The 27,756-nt window shown below is 31.5% G+C and overlaps 1 protein-coding gene across 6 annotated transcripts in view; it reads right to left on the reverse strand.

Moving 5' to 3' along the window:
* Window positions 1-233: 233 nt before the first annotated feature.
* The window catches only part of OFD1 (OFD1 centriole and centriolar satellite protein), a 41,542-nt gene continuing 14,019 nt past the window's right edge, over window positions 234-27,756 (reverse strand). For 3 of the 6 annotated variants that reach the window (XM_051984499.1, XM_051984500.1, XM_051984498.1), the window contains exons 7-22: window positions 27,546-27,682; window positions 27,093-27,266; window positions 25,070-25,176; window positions 23,979-24,098; window positions 23,168-23,241; window positions 22,516-22,607; window positions 17,738-17,927; window positions 16,832-16,962; window positions 15,044-15,155; window positions 11,897-12,484; window positions 10,579-10,723; window positions 6,262-6,356; window positions 4,730-4,849; window positions 2,217-2,356; window positions 1,323-1,463; window positions 544-714 (exon numbers count right to left, since the gene is read on the reverse strand). In XM_051984499.1, coding sequence (XP_051840459.1) covers window positions 574-714; window positions 1,323-1,463; window positions 2,217-2,356; window positions 4,730-4,849; window positions 6,262-6,356; window positions 10,579-10,723; window positions 11,897-12,484; window positions 15,044-15,155; window positions 16,832-16,962; window positions 17,738-17,927; window positions 22,516-22,607; window positions 23,168-23,241; window positions 23,979-24,098; window positions 25,070-25,176; window positions 27,093-27,266; window positions 27,546-27,682 — 2,507 coding nt within the window. In that variant the 3' untranslated portion in view covers window positions 544-573. Of the gene's footprint in view, window positions 383-543; window positions 715-1,322; window positions 1,464-2,216; window positions 2,357-4,729; window positions 4,884-6,261; window positions 6,357-10,578; window positions 10,724-11,896; window positions 12,485-15,043; window positions 15,156-16,831; window positions 16,963-17,737; window positions 17,928-22,515; window positions 22,608-23,167; window positions 23,242-23,978; window positions 24,099-25,069; window positions 25,177-27,092; window positions 27,267-27,545; window positions 27,683-27,756 lie in introns of those variants that run through there. The other 3 variants (XM_051984501.1, XM_051984502.1, XM_051984503.1) reach the window with 2 other exon arrangements.

The raw sequence follows: 27,756 nt of genomic DNA on the forward strand, positions 1-27,756 counted from the left end.
TGTGCTTAAGTCTTATAATATTAGTAATGTATATAAAGGAAAAGTTACTTTAAGAAAAAATTGAAACATTTTAATGGTGAAGCAAAATGCTTCAATAAATTTATCAAAACTATGCGTTATTTTAAAAAGAAGAGAAATACTTTATACCTTGCACCTACTAAATGCTTCTTGGTTAAGTCCTTGAAGACAAATCTCTTTAACAAATACAGAAAGAAATATGCAGCAACTTTGCATAGATTTTCTATGTAAAATTTTTATTAAATATTCTGGTCTACATCACTAAAAACCTGGGTTTAAATTTAATACAACATACTGTTATGAGTATGAACCTGGGAAGCAAACCTCTCACCAAAAGTCATCTGGTTCTTCAGAAGCTGACAAACTAAATAAGGAAAAGAGATGAAAGAATAATTAGACAAACTTTTTTAAAAAGCATTTAAAAGAAAAAAAATTTACAAAATCAAATGATTAGATTTTGATTTTTTTTTTTTTAAGGGAGAGGTGTATATCCTTAGTGAAATGATTTCTATATTATGGCACTTCCCCAACCTTTTTTACAATTTATTATCTAGATCACAGCAGCCAAAAAAAGCCACAACATAAATATAGTAAACTAGTGTTAATTTTGTTTGGGATATCATACCTTTCAGCTTTATTATCAGACAATAGTGTTTCTTCAATTGATGCTTCTTCCACAACCTCCTTTTTTGAGCTCTGACGAGTAAAGGAAGATAAGTGTGTAAAATATTTGCTATATCTGATATGTGTTAGGTAAAATCTGTAACTTATAATTACAGCAGAAACACAAAAAATATGAGAATTAAGACTAAAATTAGCCAATAAATGAGGATACTTAGTAACAAATCACAATAATTACCTATAGTTTGTATTCTCAAGTACTTAAATGAGGATCTACAAAGTGCTAAGTTGTTATAACAACAACTCTTTTGTGTTCAGTTACTTGGCTCAAGTGTATTTCAAATTTTCTTAGTTTGTTCCTAAATAGAAAGGTTATATAGAAGTAGGCAGGAATTACACATTTCCTTCTTTAAGATTAAAAACAGAATTTTCTATTAAATTGTGTTGTCTGATTGTCGTGATGTTTAACTGAAACAAAAGCCACATAAGTTCCTAGGAAAATTTTAAATATGTGAAATAATCCCGCTTAGTTAATTTCTGTTATATGAGCTTAATACAATAAGGCTGCCCTTTTGTGGTTTTTATTAAAGAGGCTTTAAGTGACAGTTCAGAGCATTACAGAATTACATATTCTACTAATTTATTTTGCCATCTATCCTCTGTCCTTTAAAAATTTTTCTCACCTTATTTACTGATTCCTGATCTTTATTTTGTTGGATGATTTTCATATATTTCTCTAGGGGATTGACAATTTCTTTGTTGATGATTTCCAACTCTTTGATATCTTTTTCTACTTCACTTTTCAATGATTCTTCAAGCAATTTCTAGAAAATAAAATTGGTGCAAATTTGCTCTCATAATAGAAGCATTGCTTGAGCACCTATGATGTTCAAGGCAAAATAATCCTTGCCCTGAAGATGTATACATTCTAACTGCCAAGAAAACATATCAAACAAATAAGATACACAGCAAGCTGGAAGAGGAAGACACTACCACCTAGGGGATACCAAGAAAGACCTCATGAAGGAATCTTAAAGGAACAAGGGATTCTAGATGCAGAAGGGAGGAGGGGAGTGAATTCTAGGCAAGAGGAACAGTGTAAAGGCAGTGTCAGATGTGATAGTCATTAAAATCTACAGGTAGTCTGGGGGCCAGACAGTGAAGAGTATATAACCAACAAAAAAATTTGTATTTGAACCTAGAAGCAATGAGGAAACAATGGAGTTTACTGACTAGGAGGAAAACATGGTCATATTAGTGGCTATACGGATTACAGAGGAGGAAGAAAACACAAAATGGAAATGAAATAAGAGACTTTTTTAAATAGTATGAGCAAGGAAGAGGATCTAGAGTGATAATTATATGAGTAAGGAATATATATATATATATATATATATATGAGATGTTCTGAAGAGAAAAATGATAAAAAGATTGGCAAGTGACTGAATTAAGATGAATGAGAATGAAGAACTGATGCTATCAAAAAATAGGAAAAATTGTGAACAAGATTAAAAAAGACATGCCAAATAAAGGACAGTATTCTACAGAAGCAGCAGTTATTAAGTAGTACTTATCACCATTTCTTTATCTAGTTTTTGTAGTTCTCTTTGTTCCTTTTCAAAAGTTTCCAATCTTTCTCTCTGCCGCTTTTCCTCTCTCTCTCTCCGTTTCTCTTCCCATTTTTCTTCTGTCTCCTGTTCTTCTAGATCTAGCATTACTAAGAGAAAAATGAAACACACACAGGTTCTGAAGTGGAAAGAATTTTTAGGTTAGAGACCATCTAGTCAACTCTTTCATCTTTTTTTTCTTTTTAAAAATTTATTAAAGGTTTGTATTTTTCAAAACATATGCATAGAAAATTCTGCAACATTAGCCCTTGCAAAACCTTGTGTTCCAGTCCCCCTCCACCTTTTCCTACTCCCTCCCTTTCCCTAGTTGGGAAGTCAACTCTTTCATCTTACATATGAGGAAAGAGAACTGGAAACATTAAGTCATTTTCCCTTGGTTTTGACTTTCCATGGTACCATACTACCTTCAATGCATTAGCTACTAACTCATACAAATACCCCACAATCTTTTGCCTTATTACTCTAAAGTAATTAAAATCATGTAACCTAATAGTCAATTCTAACTACTAGGTGAGAGCTGCCATAAGAACCAATTGGCCACCACAGGAGGTGAAAGTGAACGGACAGGATAAGGATGACAGGTCATTTATCCTTTCTTCCAAAAGACAGGAGAGATGATTTGTCAAATTCATTAATAGAAAAGAATAAAACTGTATCTCTGTTCATCTTCTCTATGAAGCAATGTGCCAATGCAAGGAGGTTATCCATTTAATAAATAGCATTTTGATCCCTTTTCTCTGCTTTATAAATTAATGCTCCTTTGGGGTCATCAATTGCAAAGGACTTAGATCTCAAAACTCTAGGATTGGTGTTACTTTGAACCAAAGAAAATGAGTACTCCTACAGGGTGAATTGTGCCCTAAGGGATATGCATAGTTCAAAGTTTATTGTAAGTAAATATTACCCTTTATCACAAGACTTATTCTTGAGGTCCAATCCTACATCACCATCATCTTAATGGAAATCTCCAGCTGGATATCTCAAATATATATCATATATAATAATAATTTATCACAAAACTCTCATTACTCTCCCATTCTTCCTCCAACCCAATTTCACAGCTTCAAACTCTTCATTTTTTCTTACTACCACCTATCCTTGCATATCCAATTAGCTGCCATATTCTTTCAATTTTACCTTTACCAAAACCTCTTCTATCCTTTTTACTCAGTTATCACACAATTTCAAAGTTTCATTCCCTTTCATCTTGGCTATTACAAAATAACAGGTCTCTAATTTCTAACATATATATACACATATACTATATCTATCATATATATATATATACATATATATACACACTATATCTATCATATATATGTATATTATATCTTTCATATATATATATATATGTATATTATATCTATCATATATATATATATATATTATATCTTTCACATAACTGACAAAATAATCTTCCTTAGGTTCAAATCCATCATTCCCCTGATTAAGAATCTTCAGTGGCTCCCCTTTTGGTTTGAAAGCCTTCAAAGTTTGATTACAATTTTCCTTTCTAGACTTCGTTCACATTCCCCCTCCCCCCATACATTTGCCTATTTGCTAAACACAGAATTTCATCTCCCATCTCTGTGCCTTACTCCAATCCCCACTTCCCACCCCACCAGTAATGTACTCTTCCCTTTTCAACTCTGTCTCTTAAAAACCTTTTGTTTCTGTTAAGGCTTTAATCCAGGTGCTACCTTCTTTCCTGACCTTCTGGTTATTACTATTTTCTCAGTTCACTCAAACTATCATATAGTTATATAAATGTTATGTTCTCTTCTACCTGCCCCCCCCCTCCACAAATAAATATTCTTGGGGCCAAGAATTGTTTTCCATTTTGTCAATGTATCCCCAGCAGCCAATTGCTGCTTTGCATATAGTAGGAACCAGAAAAAAATACTGAAATTATTTTGTGTAATTCTTAGCTCTCTTGAAATACAATGATATCTCATGCATTAGAAGTAGAACTTATAATAAGTAAGTTTTCTCCTTTAATAATTGTTTTTACTCATAAGTAGTCATTTAAATTAAGAGACTGATGCTGTTTATAGGTATAGAAGATTGAGATAGGTAATTACATAGAAACTATTTACATTATGAATAATCTATTTGAAAGAGTAAGCATTTTTGGAAAGGGAAAAAAACCAGTAGCTCTGACTTAAAAGACTCTTCAGAGAACAAGAAGCAGAAATACATGGGGGGACCTCAAAGGGAGGCATAAATAGATAAAATTTTACATACTGTTCAAAACTTCAGATTATGAAACCTTTAGTTATCTAAATTTTAAGATTCTTTTTTAAAGTTTTCTTAAATTTTATATCCACAAAACAAGTTACTTGATAAACTAAATTATTCAACCTAAATATTTTCTCAGTAATTATCTCAAAAGTTAAATAACTTATTCAAGAAGTTTTTTATTTCAATAATTCAATAATCTATTAATTAAAAAAAAAACTTACTTGGATCTTGATGCAAAGTAGTTATTGTTGGCACAGTGTCTATGACTCTGTTAGTGGGAACCATATCTCCTGCTGGATATAACACATCTATTTCAAGTTCCTTTGGAATGTTCCCACCATCTAAAAGAGGTTTGGACAATGGCTCCATTATTCCCTAATTATAACAGAAGGGCAAAAGAACAGTTGCAGTGTGGGAATTGCTGATCTTTAATTTCAGGCAGCTAACTAATTAAGCAGGTCTCTACTAAACATTTGAGAGGAAATGTTAAGACTATACCCAAATATAAACAGAAGAATATTTAACAGATTGGGTTTTTTTTTTTTAAACTTAACTTTATGTTTATAAAAATTTGGGGTCAAATACTTGAAAGAATAAAATTTGACAAATAATTAAGATATAAAATTTAAGATATAAGCCAAGAAAATAATTTCTACATGGGAAAAATCAATGACTGTCCAGGCTGCTGACAAAAACACGATTCAGAATGTTTTTAAACAATACATTTTAAACAATACATTTAAAAATTATTTGCTTTTTATGTCATCAGTTTTCAGAAAATTCTAGAAAATAGTATGAATGATTTACATTAGCTATGTCAGAATTTTGGATCTGAGAGAAACATTAGAGATCAAAATGAAAGCCCAAGGTCACAAACCTAATTAATAATTGAGCCAGGGATTAAAAAAATCACTCTCCTAATTCTAAGGCCAGTGCTCTTTCCACTAAAGCTGGGTTTTAGCTAAATCTAGAGAAAACTAATATTAGTATAAGCAAAAGAAAAATGTGAAATTTTCTAATTTATAAAAGAAAAAAATATTTACTTTTGATAAAATTGTTATTGAAGTAAATTCTACTTTTATTCAGGTATATTGAATCTTTTCAACAATTTCATATGTAGTAACTGGCTCTAGAGGGAAAATCTTAAAGGGAAAAACTAAATGCCTGATTATTTTTTCATGAATATGTCTTTTGGACTTTGGGCCTTTTAAATTCCACATTCTATACAAAGCCCTTTCCAACCCTTCGAAAATTCTACTACTTCCCTATTATGTATTTCCTATCTATCTTGTATGGTTTTTTGTACATATTTGTTGACTTCTCCCCCCATTAGATTATGAGTTCCATTATGGACTCATATTTTGCCTCTTTTTATATCCCCAGCACTTAGCACAGTGCTTGACACACATAGTAGCAACGAACCTTAGTAAAGGTTTATTAACTATCTGGCTAATGGAATGTTAAAGATGAAGGAAACAGAAGGATTATCTAGTTTCCCTTGTTTTACCTATAAAAAAAATCCACTTGCCCAAGGTCACATGCACTACTTAATGGCATAGAGAATAAAAACCTAAAAATACCAATTGTGAAATCAATTGCTCTTTTAAAAAAATCTAAAAAGTTTTATAAAAGTCTAGGAAGAATATGAAAGAATATAAGGCTATACTGCATAGTAAGCATTATATTTACTTATAATGGGATATATTTCATTAAAACTATCTATCAAATTATTAAAGTTGGCATTAGAACTTACATTCCAAAGAAGATTCATTTTGAACATCCTCAATGCCTGATTTCTCTGCATTTGAAAAATCACTTATATCTTGATCAGTGTGCTTCTCATAATAACTAGAAGAAAAAATAAGATTTTTATTTATTACATTTTATTTTACATTATTTATTAATGTAAAAATCAAAAGCACAGTTGGATAAAAATGTTTTCTGCCTTAGTAAAACACTTCACAAATTTACCTCTAGACTATATTCACTGTTATCTCTATATGGTTTCTAAAAGAATTTTTTCAGGTACATTTTAAAAAACTGTTGTCCCAGAACCAATTTGACATCTAGTTCTTGTGAAGATGTAAAATTAATTATCTGAGAGATTATAAAGCTTATATTCAGTTCTGCCTGTATGCTATTCTTATTCTTAATTTTAAAAAAAATATAGTACATAATTTACTTTTAAGGACAAGAAATATAACTACAGAATCACATGTTTAAGAGAAAAATATTTACAATGAACTTTTCAATAGTCACACCTTATAACTGATTATCATTTCAGAATTATAGGTTAATATTAGGTATAAAAAAGGCCTGATCTTTCATTATACATATAGAGATATGTGAATTAACACCTATGTAGGTGTTAATGCTGTAAAAGTTTTTATGTTTCAAAATAAATTGAAATCTTACTTGAAAAAAAATGTGTCTCGTTTCATCTCTACATAAAGACAGCCAAGAATACATAATGCAAAAATACAGAAATGCCTTTCCCTAGACCATTTTTTGTGAGGCCATTCAATCAATACCAAAGACAAATGCTAAATTCAAATATAGACTGTATCAAGCACAAATAAATAAAACAATTAGATAAGAATTACACATTACATGAAAACAATGCAAGTAAGAAATTCTTTTTATATCTATAGTACAAGTTTTTCAGAGGAATTAAACTTAATTTCAGAAATACTTGAGAAAAGTAAAAATTACAAAGATAGAAAGGACCCTACATACCTAATAATCCAATCTTATTTTAAAAGATGAGGAAAGTGAAACCAAATATTTGTAGTCATATTACATTTATAATTATGGGATTATATTTTGATTACATCTTTCACTCATTTGTTACATGATGTAGTTTGTTCACATCCCTCACACCCTATCACCATTACCATCACACTTGTTTTCAATTTTTTAGATTGTCTTGCTGTCATTTATAGTAGCAGGAAATAAAACATGAACTACCACAACCTCACTTATCTGACAGCCTCAAATATCAAGAGCAAGCAAGGAAGTGAGCAAAGAAGTCCCCTTAAAACTCCAAATTATTTTTAAGTTCAGCTTCTTTTAACCAATACAGCTCTATAACTTTTGGTTTTTCAAATTACTCTGATGAAAAATCTAATATATTATGGTGTTTTAACAGTACTTTTCCCTAAAGTACTTAACTTTAATACTTTAACAGTATTTAGCAATATCTCAATTAACAGGAAAAAATACTCAGGAAGTTTGAGATTTACCTACTGGTTATAGAGCCTGAAAAAATATATGGCAATCTAAGGATATTAAACTAAGTCTACCTAGTAATTCTAGGTTTTACTTTTTAATCAGATTACAGGGCTTCAGGAGAGAAGATATGGTCCTTATAACACTGCTTCATTACATCCCTCAAAACACTCCAATAGCAAAGCTTCCCTATTTCTTCTGAAGACAGCAGGATTCTTGCAGTCTCCTAGCTTCTTAAACTCAGTATCATTCTTAATTCCTCATGTATAAGCTATATGTATAGATTGACATGGCCACAATTTAGGAGCTGATTGAATATGTAGGTCATGGGACCTACTATACACACATATAGACATATCTTGGAGATAATGCATACTAATGCATTATTGGTAGAGCTGTAAAATGGTCTAACCTTTGGACACAAATCAATCTAATTGCCTCCAAAACCTCCTCTTGAAAGTCTCATGAAAAAAACACAAATAAGAACTCATCTTCATGTAACATTTAAAGATTTATCAAGTATTCTTTACAACAACCCTCAGAGGATGGGTAATGTAAATATTATCCCATTTAACAGATTAAACAACAGATTAAAAAAAAACACAGAGAGATCAGATAATGTCATTGCCAATGTTCAACAAGTTTCAGTGATTATTACCTCCAGAATAAAATGCAAACTCCTGTATTTGGCATTACAATTTCGTTCCTACCACCTATCTTTTCCCTCAATGACTCCACATTATTCTATCTTATAAACACTACATTCTTTTCCCTCAATGACTCCACATTATTCTATCTTATAAACACTACATTCTTTTCCCTCAATGACTCCACATTATTATATCTTATGAATACTACATTCCAGCCAAATGGCCTACTTACAGCTTCCTTATGTGATTTTTAAATCACCATCTTACACATTCCTTACTTAGGCTGTCTCCTATGTCTGGAATATTATCCCTCATCTTTCTTTGTAAATCTTTAACTCCTTTAACTCAATTTAAGTGTAACCTCCTATGATAGCATTCTTGATTCTTTCAGCTGTTAATACAACCAGAACATTTTGTACTTAAAAGCTACATTTTCAGAAACTCAGTTTAATTTCTCTTCCTCTCTAATATTCCTCTTTTCAATCTAAACCCATATCAATTCAACTCGATTCAATTACATTCCAGGACTGTGCTAAACATTGGGGATATGAAAAAAGTCAAGTCCCTGACCTCAAGAAGTTCATCTAATGGAGGAGACAATACAGAAACAAAAATACACAAAACACGTAGAGGGCCAGAATTTTGGAAAAGTATACTTGAAGCAAAGATACTTACAGCAGGGTGTTTACTCAGTGTGATTGATGAGATAATAGTTCTCTAGTTCACATATACATAGTACTTAGTGTGATATGGTGATGTAATGGTTCTACAGTTGGTACATGCTCAGTGTGCTCTAGTAATGTAATTGTACTAAGGTATTTAACGGTTGAGAGGACTGGAGTGAGAGTGTGAGAGTGAGCTCGAGCTCAGACTCCAGACTCTATCCCTGACCATCCTCATGGAGACTCTCCTGCTAAGAGCAAGGCCCATCCAGAAATCCTCCAGGAAGCTAGCCTGGACATTACAAAAACAAGTTACATACATACATCAGTATAGATAGATAAATAGATAATAGAAAATAATTAACAGGGTTACTACTGGAATTAAGTGGGGCTGGGGAAGGTTTCCTTTGGGGATTGGATTTTAGTTGTGGCTTAAAGACAGACAGGGATATCAGCAATTGGAGCAAAGAAGAGTGAGCATTCTAGGCATGGGGTACATCAGAGGATATGCCCAGAGCTGAGAAAACAAACATCCAGGACACAGCATCACTGGATTGAAGAATACTTGGGAGAAGGGATAAGAAGAATAGAAAAAATGGGGCTAGCTTATGAAGGGGCTTTGAATGCCAAAGAGCATTTTGTATTTGCCCCTAGAGACAAGAGATAGCTTTAGTTTATTGAATAAGGGGTAAAAATGACCAGATTTGCACTTTTTAAGAAAATCATTTTAGTGATTGGAGGATGGTTTGGAGCAAGGAGAGACATGAAACAAGATGATCTTCTGACAGGTTATGCAATTATCTAGGTGTGAGGATGAAACCTATACTAGAGTGGTGGCAATATCAGCTAAAAGTGAGTTTTTTCCTCCTGGTTAACTTGTACTATTCGACTTCTATTAGTTATTTCATTACCTGTTTTATTCTTCTGTATGATTTGAGCTTCTTGAAAGTAACAACCATACAATTTTTTTTTTTACTTCCATTGCCTATCTCAGTACTTTGTACATCTTAGAACTTAATAACTGTTTATCAAATGAATATTTACTTTGCTGAAAAAAAAGCAGCATCCTTCTTAATGTCATTAATATAAAGACCAAAGTTATATGACTAGTTTTTATCTTGAAGTATCCACATTTGGTAGTTCCCAGTATCAGTAAAATCTCAAGTTTAGTCCCTATTTCTGTTTTGTATAGGAATTATATATACATGATAGTTTACACAAGAGAATGTAAGCTCTTTCAAGCCAAGAATTGATTCTTTTTATCCTCCATTACCTAGCACATTGCCATATATAAAGTAGATAATTTAATCAAAATATAATCAGTAATTTAAATTCTGAAACTCTCCCATTCCCACTAACAGTTAAGAAATGTTCGTTTGAAACAGAAAGTTAGTTTGAGGAACTTATTTTGGACAATGCAAATTATATACTTCTACACAACTTTAAATGTAATGACTAGTAAACCTTTGTCTAACACTCAGAAATTAAGTGAAATTATGTACTTCAAACAAAATAAAGTATGATCTTTACCTTGATTTCTGTTCTTGATTGCTTGGTAAGCAAGCAATTGAGATATTTGGAGCAGATACAGCAGAAGATAGTTGAGTTGTCTTTGGAATTGGTGATGGAATTTTGTCAGCAAGATGACAGGGAGACCCAACAAATGACCCATTACCTGAAAGGTATAATCTTGTATTTTACAATATGTTACAAATTTCTTAGGGAAGACATTTACTGAATTGCTATCAAAATATTATAAAACAAACATAACTAGTTTCTATTAACCAAATAATAAAAATTACCAGCTCCCTCACAATTACATAGTATTTAAGCATTTATAAATTATCTTTCTCCCTACAACCTATAAGGTTTATAGTGTAATGCTATGGGTTAATTAGAACTATAAAACATATAGCACACAAAATGATAGAGATGGTTAGAATCTTCTATTATTTTAGGTAGCTCCTCTTATCTTAAAATTAGAAAACCAAAGATCAAGGTCACTACTCAGATTTCATGATTTAATCTGTAACTCTTTCATAGAATCATAAATTCAAAGTTAAAGAAATCTCAGAGGCAACAAGTCCAACAATCTCATTTGAGGATAAGGAAACCAAAGGCCTCTCTATTGAGTTAAAAAAAAAAAAAAAATCAACCCAATTTTCTATTGACATACATTATTTCATTATATCATTGGCTCTTCATTTTTTAGCTTTAGGTTTCTCTTTCTTCCACTTAGCCCCCAAAATTATTTAACTGACATCATCTCCACAAATAATCCTTCTATTTCCAGAAACATTTATTAAATAGGATGTTCAGGCGTGCCCCAAATAACACTGTCATGACTATAGCAAACCACCATGCTATGAGGTCTCCAATGTAACATGAATCATGATTCAGCAGGTATGACATTTCCTAAGGAATTGAATGTCCTCTAGTAGTTAATGTTTTGTTGTTAGAATTAATTGACTATATCTATCATACAAAATTAACTCAAATTTATGTCTTGAATTAAATTTTAGTACTAACACTACTATTAATAAGACACATTCTATGACTATGTTCTATATATTCATGCAAATTAGTTAAGGGCAATGAAATTGACCCCACAAATACATCCCTATAAAAATTATGAACTTGTTTATAGGTTTTCTTTATCTTTTGAATAGTCAAGTCAACAAGCATTTATTAAGTATATATCACTTGCCAGGAAGTGCACTAAGTACTGAAAACACAAAGAAAGGCAAAAACAACAAAAACTAACAGAATAGTGACTTGGTTATCTAAACTACTATTCTCTTATATAGTAATTCTATGAAGCAAGATATTAATTAAAATAGCAGCTCACCTGCTAAATACATTTGGTTACTAAGGCTTCTCCTTGTTTTTGAACGTGGAGTAGAGGAAAGCCTTCTAGGAGAAGGGATTCTCCTTTGCTGTGGAGTTTGGTAATCAGACATTGCATCACCTTTTTCATCTTTCAGACTACTGAGTGGAAGCTGCTCAGAAACAAACTTATCCTCTGCAAACATAACTTTTTCATGAATGCTACTACTTAGAACTGCTGGAAAAAGTGAAGGAGAGTGACTCCTTGCTGGGGAAGGGCTTTTCCTTGTAGCTTGAATAACTCGTTGCTGGTAATTCCTGTAGGCTTCTTCTAAGTACTCTGCCTCTTTCTCTAGTTCTTTTACCCTTGCTTTGGTATTAGCTACAAATTCAAGATCAGCATCTGTAGAAGCACTCTCAATTCTCACAGGCTGGCAATATTTGCTCCTCAGAAGATCTTCTGACTGAACAATAGCATCAGAAAAGAGCTGATTTTTCAAGAAATTCTCCATATAAATATCATGAGGTACAATCTTGTCACTTGTGAAATCAATGACTGAGCGATTAATCAATGATGACCTTGGGTTTCGATATACTTCATTTTCTAAAGCTAGATATTTAAACATTGGAGGAAAAAAAGAAAGCAAATTAATTTTGAGAAATGAAAAATCATCTAAAAATAAGATTACAATAAACTTTTTAGGATTTTTTTAAATATGAAGAAATAAAATTAAAAGACAAAAATGAATATGTAACAGAAAATTCACATTTCAGTTCTTTATGGTTTCTACATTTATCTCATTTGATCCTCTAATTATTATTTCATATATGAGGACACTGAAAGTCATGTCACAGCTACAAAGTGATAGAGTTAAATTTTTAATTCTAGTATTCTAAGGTTATATGCAATGATTTTTCCACAAATTATTCACAAACACACACACACACAAACATACTACTGCAAAAGAGAGAATGCTTTTAGTTTTAAAAGTCTTCAATTTCTATTGCTAACTTTCAGACAGCACCTAGAACTGAAATAAGTATCATTCAACTCATATTAAAAGTAGGTCATTCTATAGAGATCCCATAATAACTACTGCAGCTGCATATCATATAAATGTTTTGATTTTTTTTCCTCTAAGTCTAACACAAATATGTGAATACAATAAAGAACAATAAATCCTAATCTCAGGTCAAAAGCCTTACACCTGGAATCAGAATGGATGTTCAATGCTTTTATGTTGCTCTCTGCAGCGTTTAATGAAGCACTCTAACATATCCTTTTCTCTTAGAGGCATGAATTCTACCTTACCATTTTCTTTACTCTTTTTAAACCTTTATGTCAGGGGATCTTTAAAATGAAACTATTAAGTGCTACATAGATATGGAGTACAAAGTGCTTTTATTGCTATAATCTCATTTGATCCTGACAATTTATGTTAATTTAGGAAGCAGGAGACACATTGTACTTATTTTGGAGAAGAGGAAAGGAAGGCAAGTAACTAGTATAGCTGGGAACAGATGTCTGATTCTAAGTTCAGTGCACATTTCACCACACTGAGCCAATTTGGATGGAAGATAGTATTATTCAAAATAGCTTTTAGCTGATAATGAATAAGGTTCACTATAGGAATGATAACCAAGAGGTAAAGAGGCTTCTAAGAATGTCTAGGTGTTTGACCAAGGTCAAAGTCTAGGCACTATATAAGAAGGTTTGGGCAGGATGTTGTTTGTCCTTTGTTTTTGAAGAGAATCAAACAAGAAGGTGATGCCACAATTTGCAAATGAATTGGATTTAAATGAGACAGACCTGTGCAAGCTCACCAGACCCTCCCACATGACAGATCAGGATGAACTAGAAATGGATCCTAAGTGACATAGAACTAATTATTTAACCTCTAGGTTTTAGGAAATTCCCTAGAATTCAAATCTGTAGAGAAAGAGGATGTAGTTACACTGTGGATTCACAGACCTTTTGCATATTAACCAAAAAGATAAAGGAAAAAAAAAAACTTTTTAAAGATTAACTACTTTTTTCCAGGAAAAGAGAATTATTATATGAAAAACTGTTAAAAATACCCCAGGATTGTATTTGGAAAGAAAAAAAAGAGCATCCAATTATTTAATCCAAAGTAAATAATACAAAATAAAATCCAATTTTTTCCTGTTAATAATTTACATACTTCTAGCATAATATATGAATCTTGTACCTTTTAAGGCTTCATCCCATGAAGAAAAAAGGGAGAGGAGGTATAGAGGAATGATATTGAAATTAAGGACAAAAATACAATTTAAGGGAAGAAGGTTTGACAAGGGGAGCCCTGAAACACACACACACACACACACACACACACACACACACACACACACACACACACACAGTCTCTGTTTCTCTCTGACTTTGGGGGGGGGAAGAGGAGGAAGCTTAGGAAATGCTGTCAGAGAAGTTCTCCCCTGAGAAACCCACCCCAGGGAATCAAGATAAAAGTAGTTTCATTCAGTTATTTGGGTGGGACTAGTTGAGTCAGGACCACTCCTACTTAGCTGGAGATTGGAATCCTATTGGACTGTTTCTAGGTAAATAGAAGGGAATTAGGTTAACAGCATCAATTCTATAGTGGAATGAATTTAAATTGAAGGTGAAAAACCTACTACTCCAAAAGATACAGGAATCTAACATTATTATGGGGTAAAATACTAAAACAACTAAATGATAATAATGAAGTGCGCCTTCCTTAGTTAAAAAGTACACCCTATACATAACTCTAAGGTATTATATACACCTTATAACAACCCCTATAGACTATTTGTGTACAAATGGAATGGACTTTAAAAAATAAGTTTCATGACAATAGTAAAATTTCAAATAAAGCTCTAAACGATCAAATTCCAATTCCCTTAATATATACTAAGACTCAATCCAGCAATGGACTAAAGATCAGTAAAACATTATTTTACCTTTGTAAAATACATTCACCCAAGGTTAATTCCCTTTACCTAAAAAACAATTTGGTATCTCAAAATGGGTAATTTCACTTGCAAGGAGGCATATGCTTTAGTTGTCCCCCTCTAACCAATCCCATAAAAAATACTTAATTGCATATTTCAAAAGACACAAAATTTTCTTCAAAGAACCTTTATGTATTTATCTATGAAAGAGTCTTCCAACCTGTTTGAGTTTGCTTAAGCTGCAATTTCAAGTCTTCGATCTGCATATTTAACCTTCTTGTAGAAGTTTCATAATCTAATATCTGATTCTTCAGGAGAGAACAACGTTCAATCTGCAATAAAGATATATAACAGAAAAATTTCTATCATGCATGTCAATTTTTGCTTTTATAATGTGGAGTTAAGTTCATTTCACTTGGAGAAACCTCTCATTTATAATGATAATACCTACTTTATTTAAAAAAACAAAAACATTTATAACATTTAAACCCCCTTTGCTGACAAGGAATACAGCTGGGATTGATTGACAATTGGTTTAAGTGCCAGGTGGAGAGGCATGCTGCAGGTCAGTCATAAAGGAGCAAATCATAGTTCCGAAACAAATAGAGTGCTAACACTTGTGCCAGCAGAGAAGCAGGGATCCTTTCTGGGTAAACAACAGAGGACAGACCAGGCAAGCAGTGACCACACCTTTCTAAGATCACACCACCTTGAAAACACTTAAAACCTTCAGACCAAATTCCCTCTCCTCCTTTCCTCCCCAATCTAGTTCATAGCACAAAAGAGCAACTCAAAAAACCTGAAGCCTGACTACCCTGAGATGAGCAGAGCCCAACTTTTACATAAACATAAAAGAAAGAAGCTAGGAAAATGAGCAAACAACAAAAAAAGAATTTGACCATCAAAATCTATTATGATAGCAGGAAAGACTGAGACATAAAATCCAAAAAAGGCAACAAGGTGAAAATAGCAAAAAAAAAAAAAAAAAGTAGGGAAAACAATAACAATCATGATTATCAGACACTGCAAAAGCAAAAATAGAGCTAATTAAAAGAAATAATCAAGAAAATTATGCTAAAAGGTATCAAATTTTTATAGCACATTTCTTTGATAAAAGTCTTATTTTTCAAATATTGAATATAGAGCTAAGTCAAATTTATAAAAATATGAGCCATTCATCAACTGACAAATGGTCAAAGAATATAAACAGGCAATTTTTGTGAGAAGCAATCAAAGCTATCTATAGTCATATGACAAAATGTTTTAAGTCTTTATTGACTAAAGAAAAGCAAATTAAAACAACTCAGATACCACTTCATATCTATCAGAAATAACAAATATTAGAAGGGATGAGGGAAAAAATAGGTACTAATGAATTGCTGCTGTAATACCGAACTGGTCCAATTATTTTGAAGAACAATTTGCAACTAAGCTCAAAGGGCTATAAAGCTCTGCATACCTTCTGACCCATCAATGCCATTACTAGATCTACATCCCAAAAGATCAAAGAAAAAGAACCTATATGCACAAAAATATAGGAATTCTTTTTGTGATAGCAAACAATTGAAAATTGAGGGGATGCTCATCCATTGGGGAATGGCTGAACTAGTTACAGAATATGATTGTAATGAAATACTACTATTATAAGAAATGATGAAAACATAACAAGACCTATATTAACTGATGCAAAGTGAAATGAGAACACCTGGGAAATTATTGTGCGTGGTAACAGCAATGCTGTAATGATGATCAACTGTGAAAAACCTGGCTTATCTTCCCAGTGAGTAGGAGAAGTGTGGGAGAAAGGAAGAGAATTTAGAACTCAAATTAAAAAAAAAAAAGTTTAATAACAAATGTAAATGCTTAAAAAATAACTAGGAATAAAATGTCCTACATAATTTTTTTTAAGTACACAAGGATGTATTTTATAATAGATTGATTTGAGCATGTTTACAACACATATTAAAAATGTCATCACATTTTAGCAAAAGTAATGAGAGCAAGTTACCTCATTTTGGAGCCTTTTTTCCAGGGCTTGTTTTTTAGCCTCAAATTCCATCTGTTCAAGCTTTCTTGCATTTTCTGCCACCTTTGATTCTTTCTGTAAGGCTATAAGTTCAGCCGATGGCTGAGAAGATCCTACAGCAATAAAGAATTATAGTCAAATTTTATTACATTTTTTAAAAAATCCACACTGACTCTTAACTAACAATTTATTTTGCACAAAGATGGAATCCAATAAATTGCCATGTTCATAGGATTGCTCATTATTAATAAAACTAATTCTGTCTAATGAGATATACATATGAATTCCCATGTGACGGCTTCATTTTTAGATATGAGGATATTATCAGGTAGAAAGGAATCAGAATATAGTTTGCATTAATGTAGAAAGCAAGAATGTTCTTTCTCTAGGCTAATCAAAATCCAATAAAAAGTTAATTCTTAAGTTGGAACAGAAGGTTTTGCAAGGGTCAATGCTGAAAAATTACCCATGCATATATCTTGTCAATAAAAAGCTATAATTTAAAAAAAATTCTTATGATTTAAAATTTTTTATGTTAAACAACTGGCTGCATGACACTATTTTGCAAAAGGCAAATGGAAACATCAAAACCACATAGCATTAAATAATTTAACAGGAATTTTCATGAAATTTACATTAATTTTACAAGTGCAGTAAAGCTTCTTAATTGTAAAAATCATACGCTCAAATTCTCAAAAGGCTCTGATTTCAGTGAAAGTTTCAATAATGTTGCATTTCTGTCTATCCTATGAAGCTCTTACACATGTCTTTCCATAATTTCACCTCAGTTATAGTTATAAACCACCCAATGTTATAAAATGGTTATATGGTTGCAATTTAATATGAATTCTGAGAATATATGAAACTGAAATTTAAGATATTTCATACTTCTTTGAAGTTGCATGTTTTCATTTCTAATCTCTTCCAGTTGCTGTTTAAGTAATTTAATTTGTGCTTGAAGCTCCAGTCTCTCTTCTTTTAAAAGCAGATAATCTGTAGTATCTTTAAGTTTTTCATTCAGCAACTGATTCTCTTTTGTTACTAATAAAATCTGTCCTTTGAGAGAATCCAATTCAAGCTGTAAAGAAAAGAAGCTATATTTGAACACTGGGTACTGAGTAATGTAATGTTTAATAACATTGGCAAAAAAAAGAGAATAGGATAAGTAAAGCATGTCTAAAGGTTGGGTATGTCACCATGAATCCAAGGACTTGGGATTCCATAAAATATTTATAGACAGCTTGCCCAGGAGTGATCAAGTCCAGAAAAATAACCCAAATCATACCATAAAGACAAATGCCAGATAGAATACTTAGTTTAGATAAATTCCCTTCCCAATAAGGAAACAATTATATATCATATTATTTAGTAAATATAGAACCAGAATTAAGGGAATAATGTCCATATTTTCATCAAGAAAAGATCAGAACTGAATGGAAAATATGAGGAAAAACATAAGGAAGTTATCAGAAAAGTGATATCTTAAGGGACTTACTAAGATTTATCTGTTTATATTTCTATATGGAAGGATGATACTCATAACTCAATTCTCATTATTATGGCAGTTTGAATGAGTATTGAATGAGAGGGCAACAGGTGTGAACTTGAATATGAAGGAATAATATCTAAAAAAAAAAAAAAAAAAAAAGATGAAATTAAGGGATGAGAAGGGAATATGAGAAAGGGAAAGGGATAAGAGTCAAAATGGGATGGAGCCAAGAAGGTGGAGAGCAGACAGGACTTTACCTGAGCTATTCCTGGGTTCCCTCAAAATCAACACCAGATCAAGCTTCTGAATAGATTTTGAAGTGACAGTACTCACAAATATTTGGAGTGTAAAAAATTTCTAGCAACTGCTATTTTAGAAGGACTTCAAAAAAGGTCTGTCTCAATCAGGTGAGTGAGGGGAAGGGGAACACAGCCCAGTGCAGGGAGGTCCAGGGTGGCCCAGGAGGGAGAGACTCCACCAGTGGAATCTAGTGGGAGGTTCCTTACCAAAATACAGCAGCATTGGCTACTATGTCTTGATTCAGAAGCCAGTGGATAAGCAGACTAACTGTGAGACTTCCTACAGAAAATAGTGAATCCCATAACTCCAAGATAACAAGCAGGACTTGACTACACCCTCATGAGAAGGCAGGTATTAGCAGCAGAGCAATGCAAAGGTGTAAAACCCGTCGCCCTATAGAGGAAGCTCGGGATAGCAGACTAGATTAAAAGCCAGAATCCTACAATACTTATTTACTTGAAACAAAGCAGAGAGATTTGGAAGCAGAGAGAAACGTACAGAGTAAATAGAGCAGAATCTATTATGCTTCAGCCCAAGTAAAAATAGCAGGAGTAACTATCCGATCTCAGATCAAACAAAAGCAAAAATAGATCTAATTAAAAGAGATAAGGAAAGAAATTACATCTTGCTAAAGGTTGCCATAGATAGTAAAGTAATATCAATATCAAATATAAATACACAAAGAAGTAAACATCCAAATTCCTAGAGGAAAAGTAAGAGAGCTGCAAGAAGAAATAGACAGCAAAACTGTACTAGTAGGGGATCTCAACCTCATTCTAACAGAACCTGGATAAATCAAGCCACAAAATAAACAAGAAAGAAGTTAAGGAGGTAAATAGAATTTTAGAAAAGTTAGGTATGATAGATCTTTGGAGAAAACTGAATGTGGACAGAAAGGAATATACTTTTTCTTGTCAGTACATGGAATCTACACAAAAACTGATCATGTATTAGGGCATAAAACCCTTAAAATCAAATGCAGAAAGGCAAGAATAGTAAATGCATCTTTCTCAGATGATGCAATAAAAATTACATGTAATAAAAGGCCATGGAAAAAAATAGACCAAAAAGCAGTTCTTAGGGGAAATTTTATATCTCTAGATGTCTACTTGAATAAAATAAAGAAAAAGAAGATCAATGAATTTGGCATACAACTAAAAAAAAAAAAAAAAAAGCTAAAAAGAGAACAAATTTAAAACCTCCAATTAAATACAAAATTTGAAATTCTGAAAAATAAAAGGGGAAATAAATAAAACTGAAAGAAAACTATTGAACTAATAAACAAAACTAAGAGCTGGTTTTATGGGGAAAAAAACTACAAATAAATAGTTAATTAATTTAACTAGAAAAAGGAAAGAAGAAAATCAAATTGCCAGTATCAAAAAATGAAAAGGGTAAACTTATCCCCAATGAAGAGGAAATTAAAGCAATATCTAGAAACTATTTTGCCCAACTATTTTGTCAATAAATCTGAATGTGAAATGGATGAATACTTACAAAAATACAAAATGCCCAGATTAACAGAGAAGGAAATAAATTAAATAGTGCCATTTTAGAAAAAGAAATTGAACAAGTTATTAATGAACTCTCTAAGAAAAAAATCTCCAGAGCCAGATGGATTTATAAGTGAATTCTAGCAAACATTTAAAGAACAATTAATTCCAATACCATGCAAATTTTTGGGAAAGGAGGAGTCCTACCAAATTCCTTTTATGACAACAGATATGGTACTGATATCTAAACAAGTAGGGTCAAAACAGACAAAGAAAATTATAGACCAATTTCTCCAATGAATATTGATGCAAAAATCTTAAATAAAATATTAGCAAAGAGATTACAGAAACTTATCACCAGAATGATAAATTATGACCAAATAGGATTATCCTAAGAATGTAGGGCAGGTTCAATATTAGGAAAACTATTAGCACAATTGATAATCAATAACCAAACTAAGAGATATCATATATGATTATATCAATAGATGCAGAAAAAGCATTTGGCAAAATCCAACACCCATTCTTTTAAAAAAGCATAGGAATCAAGGAGTTTTCTTTAAAATGATCAGTAAGCGTCTATCTAAAACCATCAGGAAAGCATCACATGTAATGGGAATAAACTAGAAGCATTTCCTATAAGATCAGCGATGAAACAAAGTTGCACGCTATCACCAATACTATTCAATATTGTAGTAAAAATGTTTAGCAATAAGAGAAAAAGAAATTAAAGGAATTAGAGTAGTAAATGAGGAAACAAAATTATCACTCATTTAAGATGATATGATGGTACACTTAGAGAATCCTAGAGAATTGATTAAAAAACCACTAGAACAATTTACAACTTTAGCAAAGGTGCAGCTCACAAAATAAATCCACATAAATTACCAACAAAGCCAGAGATACAAAGAGAAATTCCATTTTAAATAACTGTAGATAATATAAAATATAAAATATTTGGGAGTCTACCTGCCAAGACAAAGCCAGGAACTATGTGAACAATTACAAAACTCTTGGCACACAAATAAAGTTAGATCTAAACAATTGGAAGACTATCAAGTGCTCATGGGCAATTACTATAATAAATATATATTATATAATAAATGCAATATAATAACTATTGATAAATAATATAATGCATCAAATATATAATAAAATATTTTAAATTTGTAATATAATAAAAATGACACTACTACCTAAATTAATCTATTTATTCAGTGCCATACCAATCAAACTAACAAGAAATTACTTTATAGAGCTAGAAAAAATAATACCAAAGTTCATCTGGAAGAACAAAAAATCAACAATTTTAAGGAAATTTAATTAAAAATGCAAATGAAGATGCCCTAGTGTACCAGACCTAAAACAATACTATAAAGCAGAGATCATCAAAACCATTTGCTACTAGCTAAGAAATATAGTTGATCAGTGGAATAGGTTAGGTTCACAAGACACAATAGTCAATGACCATAGTGTTCTAATGTTTGATAAACTCAAAGACCCCAGCTTCTGGGATAATAATTCACATTTTTCATAATAATTTTTTTAAAAATTGGGAAAACTGGAAATAAGTATGGCAGAAAGTAGGCATTGACTCACACCTATCACCCTATACCAAGAGAAGATCAAAATGAGTTCATGATTTAGACATATATTTGCACCGGACATTCCATATAACTAGAGTGCCTTCCCTCCTTACTTTGGTCTCAAGAGAATTTTTCTGTTCATTTAAACTCAAACACTGTCTTCTGCATGAAGTCTTCCTGATTTCCCCAACTCACTAATGTCCTCCCTCCCAAATACCATATGTTTACTTTTTATATAAAATTTTATCATGCATGTATATGTATTCCTTTATGTAATAAGCATCTGTTCTCCTCCATTAAAATGCAAGCTCATTTGTTGTTCAGTCATGTCTGATTCTTTGTGATTTGGGTTTTCTTGGCCAAGTCATCTGCTATTTCTTTCTCTACCTCATTTTACAGAGAAGGAAACTAAGGCAAACAAAATTAAGTGACTTGCCCAGGGTCAAGCAGCTAGCAAGTATCTGAGGCCGTTTGACCTCATAGAAGAGGAGTACACTCACCACCACTTCCTCTGTTCCTTCAAGTAGTCATTTCAGAACATGGAACCAGAAATTCTTCTTCAAAAACCCCATGCTAGTCAGACAATTGAGGCCATGTTCTAATCTGATTTTAAAAAATTTTTAACCCCCTTGATCTAATCCATGCCTGTTCTTGGTCACAAATACAAAGGTTTTCAAATGTAATGAATGCCCTGTCAGTGACACTGGAAAATTTTTAATTAATCATAAAGCCAAACTATTACCAAACCTCAACATCTTTCAATATCAACTTCAAAAACTTGTTAGGTCAACAAAATACCTCAAGATCTTTGGCACGATTTACAGCTTCTCTGAGTTCTTCCCTTCTTGAATTAATAGCATTGGCGTCTTCTTGTAAACGCATAGCTTTCTCTAAAAGAACAGTAAAAACAAATAATGTCTTATAATAAAGAATTATTGATCTGCTATAGATTTGAAACTTAAGTGACTGAATATCAAGTACATATGAGTTTATGAAATGTTTAAATAAAGAAGCAATTAGATGGCACAGTGGATAGAGCACCACACTTGAAGTCAGGAGGACCTGAGAGTTTAAATACGACTTCAGATACTTAATACTTCCCAGCTGTGTGACCCTGGGCAAGTCCCTTAACCCCAATTTCGAAGAGGAAGAAGAAAAGGAAGGAAGGAAAGAAGAAAGGAAGAAAGAAAAAAAGAAAGGAAGGAAGGAAGGAAGGGCGGGCCAACAAATTTCTACTAAACACAGAGGCTTGGAACAAATAACTAAGTGAAGTATAAGAGTTATTCTTGGCATATCACAAGTTGTGAAACCTACAAGCAAATATCACCTATTTTCCAACATAGAAAAAAAGATTTTATTTCTTGGGAATGAGAAGGAAAGGGAAGAATAATTCAAGTTAAACAATTATTTATTTCAGAGTTGAAAAACAAAGACTTTTTAAAGAAGTCACCTTTATTCTTTTGCTCTTCTTCAATTAATCTATTGGATCTGGTAATATATTCTTCCTTTAATTCAAGCTGATATCTAGAAATCAAAGTAACTCAAATTAAATTGACCACAATTTTATTACAAAAATAAAGAACATATCTATATATTGTATATATGTACAATATATATATTGTTCTAACAAACAGAAAACCATTCTCTACTACCACTCATTGTTTCAGTTCAAAGAAACACAGCAAAGGGAAGAATAAACAAGAATATTTAATGCATTTTTTTCTTAAGAATGTTCTCTATCATCTGTCAAAAGCTAAGTGATTCTATATCCAAATTCAGAATAAATGGCATCTTTAACCCTGATCTTAAAATATCCCTTGGAAAATGCCAAAATATCATTAAAAATTGTATATCTTATCACTTGGTTAATTGTGTATGACTAAATTTGGAAATCAGAAGAATAAGAAAAATTTCATGGAAAAATTAGGATTTGGAATAATTACAAGAAAAATAATAGATGTGTGAGATAGGGAAAACTTGTACTGCTGTCAGAAGAGATAATGGTAATTTTATAAGCTTGTTATAGCTAGGGAAAAAAAATGTATAATTATCCAATAAAGACACACAAGATTTTTCTCTCTCATATCAGTGAAATTAATTCTTTTAGAATCAAAGGGAATTTTTATGAATAATTGAAAAATGTCATTTGACATCCAAACTCATTAGAAAAATAAAAATAAATTTAAATCTACACAAAAACACAAGAACGATCTAGGTTCAGTAGATCTCCAATCTGTCACTGTTATAACTAAAATAATTACTTTAGAAGTTCACTCTTGAGCCTTTGTTCATATGCATCCTCCATGCTCTTTACATTCAGCTCCCTTCTTCTCACAGATTCTTCCAGGTTTTTATATTTTTCTTCTTGTAGCTTCTGGGTTCTGATGTTACCAAAACACAATAAGAAAGTAGGAAAAAAAGTATTATTTTCTACTCATTTTAGGTGATGACAAATACTGAAGAAGAAAATTAATTAAATTTTCCCTTGCAATAAACACAAATACCTCTCTTATATTAAAAGAAAAAAAAGGAAGGATTCTATATCATCATGTGCTGGCTAATCTGTGAAGGAACTTTTAAGTTTTTTTTTTCTTATCCAAACAGAAATTTTAAAAATCACAAAAGTTAAAAATACATATATTTAATACATACATATTAATTCCATAGAATTAAATACCAATTATCGAGGGGTATGTAATTATACACAATTAAAGTCCTTACTTTTTTTTTCCTTCCATTTTTTTTATGAAGGAAATAAGGGTTGGAACTACAACAAAAGTGAGATTTTTTTTGATTATTTTTGAATTATTAGCATAAAAACAGAATATGGAGAAATTTGAAGGATACACTTTTAAGTTATATGTTAATCAATTACACTAATTAAACACTGATTACCATGACATGTTCTACACAGCAATTTACTTTATAAACAGAAATGTATAAATTATAGGTAGTTTATGGATGTCAAGGCATTATTCTGTTTTTCAAATTCAAGGCTTATGTTTTATTCCTGCTCTACCAGCCTCCTTAGAAATTATATGACACTTTTTTCCTCAATAGTATTTTATTTTTCCAAATACATGTAAAGATAGTTTTCGACATTCATTTTTGTAAGATTCTATGTTTCAAATTTTTTCACTGACCCTCCTTTACCTCTCCCCTCCCCAAGATAGCAAGCAATCTGATATACCAAACTTTTTTGTTTATAATTTATAAACAAAGATTCCTCCTGACAATAGGGAAAGAAGATAATACAAAAGATGAATAATCAATGATAATTAAAAAAAACTTGAAATATTTTAAAATCTCACAGATGTTTTATTCTAAAATCCAAACTGCAATTATTACTTACAATTCAAAAGCTTCAATTCTTTGCTTCAGTTCAACTTCTCTACTTCTTACCATTTCAATGTCTTTCAGCAAACCCTGCCTTTGGACATAAATTTCTTTTGCTTCAATCTATAAAATAAAGTGTTAATTTAAATGAAATTAATTAACTGACCAAAAAAAAAAAAAAAGCCCCAAAAGGAAGAAACACTGTTAAGTGCCAAAAAATTGATCATATGATACTATCAAAGTATATTGCTTATTATCACAATCTCACTTTGAGTAATTGTCACATTAATAAAACACATTCCAATGTGCTTCTGTCATAATACTCTTGTGAGATAAGAACACAGTATCATAATGCTCATTTTACAAATGAAGTAAAGGGACATCCACTATACACATAAATGATAGAGCTAAAGAAGTACTGAACTACAGTTTGATATCCAAGTTCAATACTCTTTGCATCACTCATCACTTCATACTAAGCAAAAAAATTATTTGTATAGATCCCATAGATATTTATTATAATTAAAAGTAATTATATGTCACCTTTTAAGTGATTATTTTAGTTCTTTAAGTTGACATTTCTTCAGAAACTATTCTATGCAAAAGAAGATATATTTTATTCATACAACAGAGTTATACTGTAAATAAAACTACCATTCCTGTTCAATATTAAACAGATTAAAAATATGTAATATTGATTAAATTTAGGATGGCCTCAAGAAGAGACAAAATTAAAATTACTATAAACAAAAAAAAGCAAAGAAAAAACAAAAGTAGCATCTGGGAATCAAGCCAAATAAAATACTCAATTGTCTTAAGATTATTTTTATATTACAGGGCTATTCTAGTTCATTTTTAATTTTAAATGATTTCATGGTCATTAAAAAGACTTTCAATTCATAGATAATTCTGATTATATATCAAATTAGCATAGTTAATCCCATTATGAGATGTAATCCAGTTTAAATTCCTTTTTAGCATAAAGGTCAAAAGACTGTTCAAAGGCCACTGCAGAAGTACAGGAATGAATTGTTAAAGCTTAACAATACAGTAAGATATCCTTTAGGATATCCTGCTTTGTCCAAAAACTAACATTCTTCAAAAACAATGTGAAATTAAGCAGGAAACAGATGTATTTTTTGATTAATCAATTGGTTTATTGTCCTACTCATAAAATACTCTTTAGGAAAAGGTTTTAGTCTAAAAAACAGTAACTTCAAATCATTGTACTTACCCTATTTGTATATATGTGAGAGCTAAGCTTATGTTAATATGTAAAAACTTATCTGATTCCAAGAAATGTTATTAATAATATAGCATAGCAACATTAATAATAAAGCAAGAAGTAGTGCAAGTTCATTAAACAAATCAATTCTATAAAGCAGGGCTATAAAACGTCCAGCCAGCTGGCCACATAAGGCCCACAAAATCACTTAAGGCAACTGCTGATAACAATGAATTGAAAGGTAGATATGACAACCTCCCACTGCTTGAATTCTATAAGGTGATAGTTTTATATGGCCCTTTGAATGATGTTATATATATCCAACAGCCTCTTCACTGAAAAAAGATTCCCCACCCCTGATATAAAGGAAATCTGAGGAGTATTCCATTTCCAATGACAAAGTTCATCAATAAACTTCTAGGCTACTTCTTAATATAATTATAGATGAGAGCAAAGGCAAAAAGTCATCCAGGGAAAAATCTGGATGAGAATGGATTTTCATTATGCTTCCAGAACCTATTTTGGGCCAAAATTGAACATATCACCAATGACGTAAATATGGAAACTACAATTTCATGTTTATATATATAATCACTGAACTTGATGGTCAGTAATTTCAAAATCTTTTTTGAATATGTATATATACATGAAAAAGTATTTCTTATTTCACTAATACAGAAGATTAGTAAAATCTTTTTAATTGAAATCAAGTAGAATTGTAGTTAAGGACTTTTAAAGGTAAAGGTCTTTAGTTCATTCTGAATATTTAAATATCTCTATCCATTATCTACCTGTTTAAAAATTAGAGTACTACCTCCTGATGCTTCTGAAGTCTTTCAATAGCATTCTTTTCTCGAAAAATTAGAGCTTCGGATTTTGCCTGGTGTGTTTTTTCAAACTCTTGCCGCAGTTCAGTCATTTCTTTCTGGAGTCTTCTTTTTTCTTCCATCCTCATTCTTGCCATTTCGATATCTTTAAAATGCTTCAACTAAAGCACAAAATTTAAACTGGCTGTTTTGTATTTTTTTCAGAAACATTCATTTCCAGATGTTTTATTCACAATACTAACAATATCCTCTCAATAAGCAGTTAGAGGAAAGAAAAAGCAACAGAAGATAAAAAAGAATTTTGAGCAAATAAAAAGATTATTATTTTTTGCTAAATACTTTAAATGTTCATTGAAATTGTTACTTTTGAATTAAGCCATTTCAAGATATGCCAATGTATTTCTTCTTTTCATTTTAGTAGCAAGATTTACAAAACTGACCTTTTGAGACATTTCTGATTGAAGTTGCTGTTCTATTTCTTTCTTATATTCATTGAGCTTTGTTTCTAATGATTCCAGTTTAAGGCGTTGAGGATAAATATCTGCAAATTGCTCATCAATGAGTTGAAATTTTTCAGCTATGGAAAAATGTTAGGATACAAATTGGATAACTCTGTAGCAGCTTAGAGTTCAGTTCAATCAATAATGGCAA

The sequence above is a fragment of the Antechinus flavipes genome, chromosome 3 (genome assembly GCF_016432865.1).
Source record: "Antechinus flavipes isolate AdamAnt ecotype Samford, QLD, Australia chromosome 3, AdamAnt_v2, whole genome shotgun sequence".
Lineage (NCBI taxonomy): Eukaryota > Metazoa > Chordata > Mammalia > Dasyuromorphia > Dasyuridae > Antechinus > Antechinus flavipes.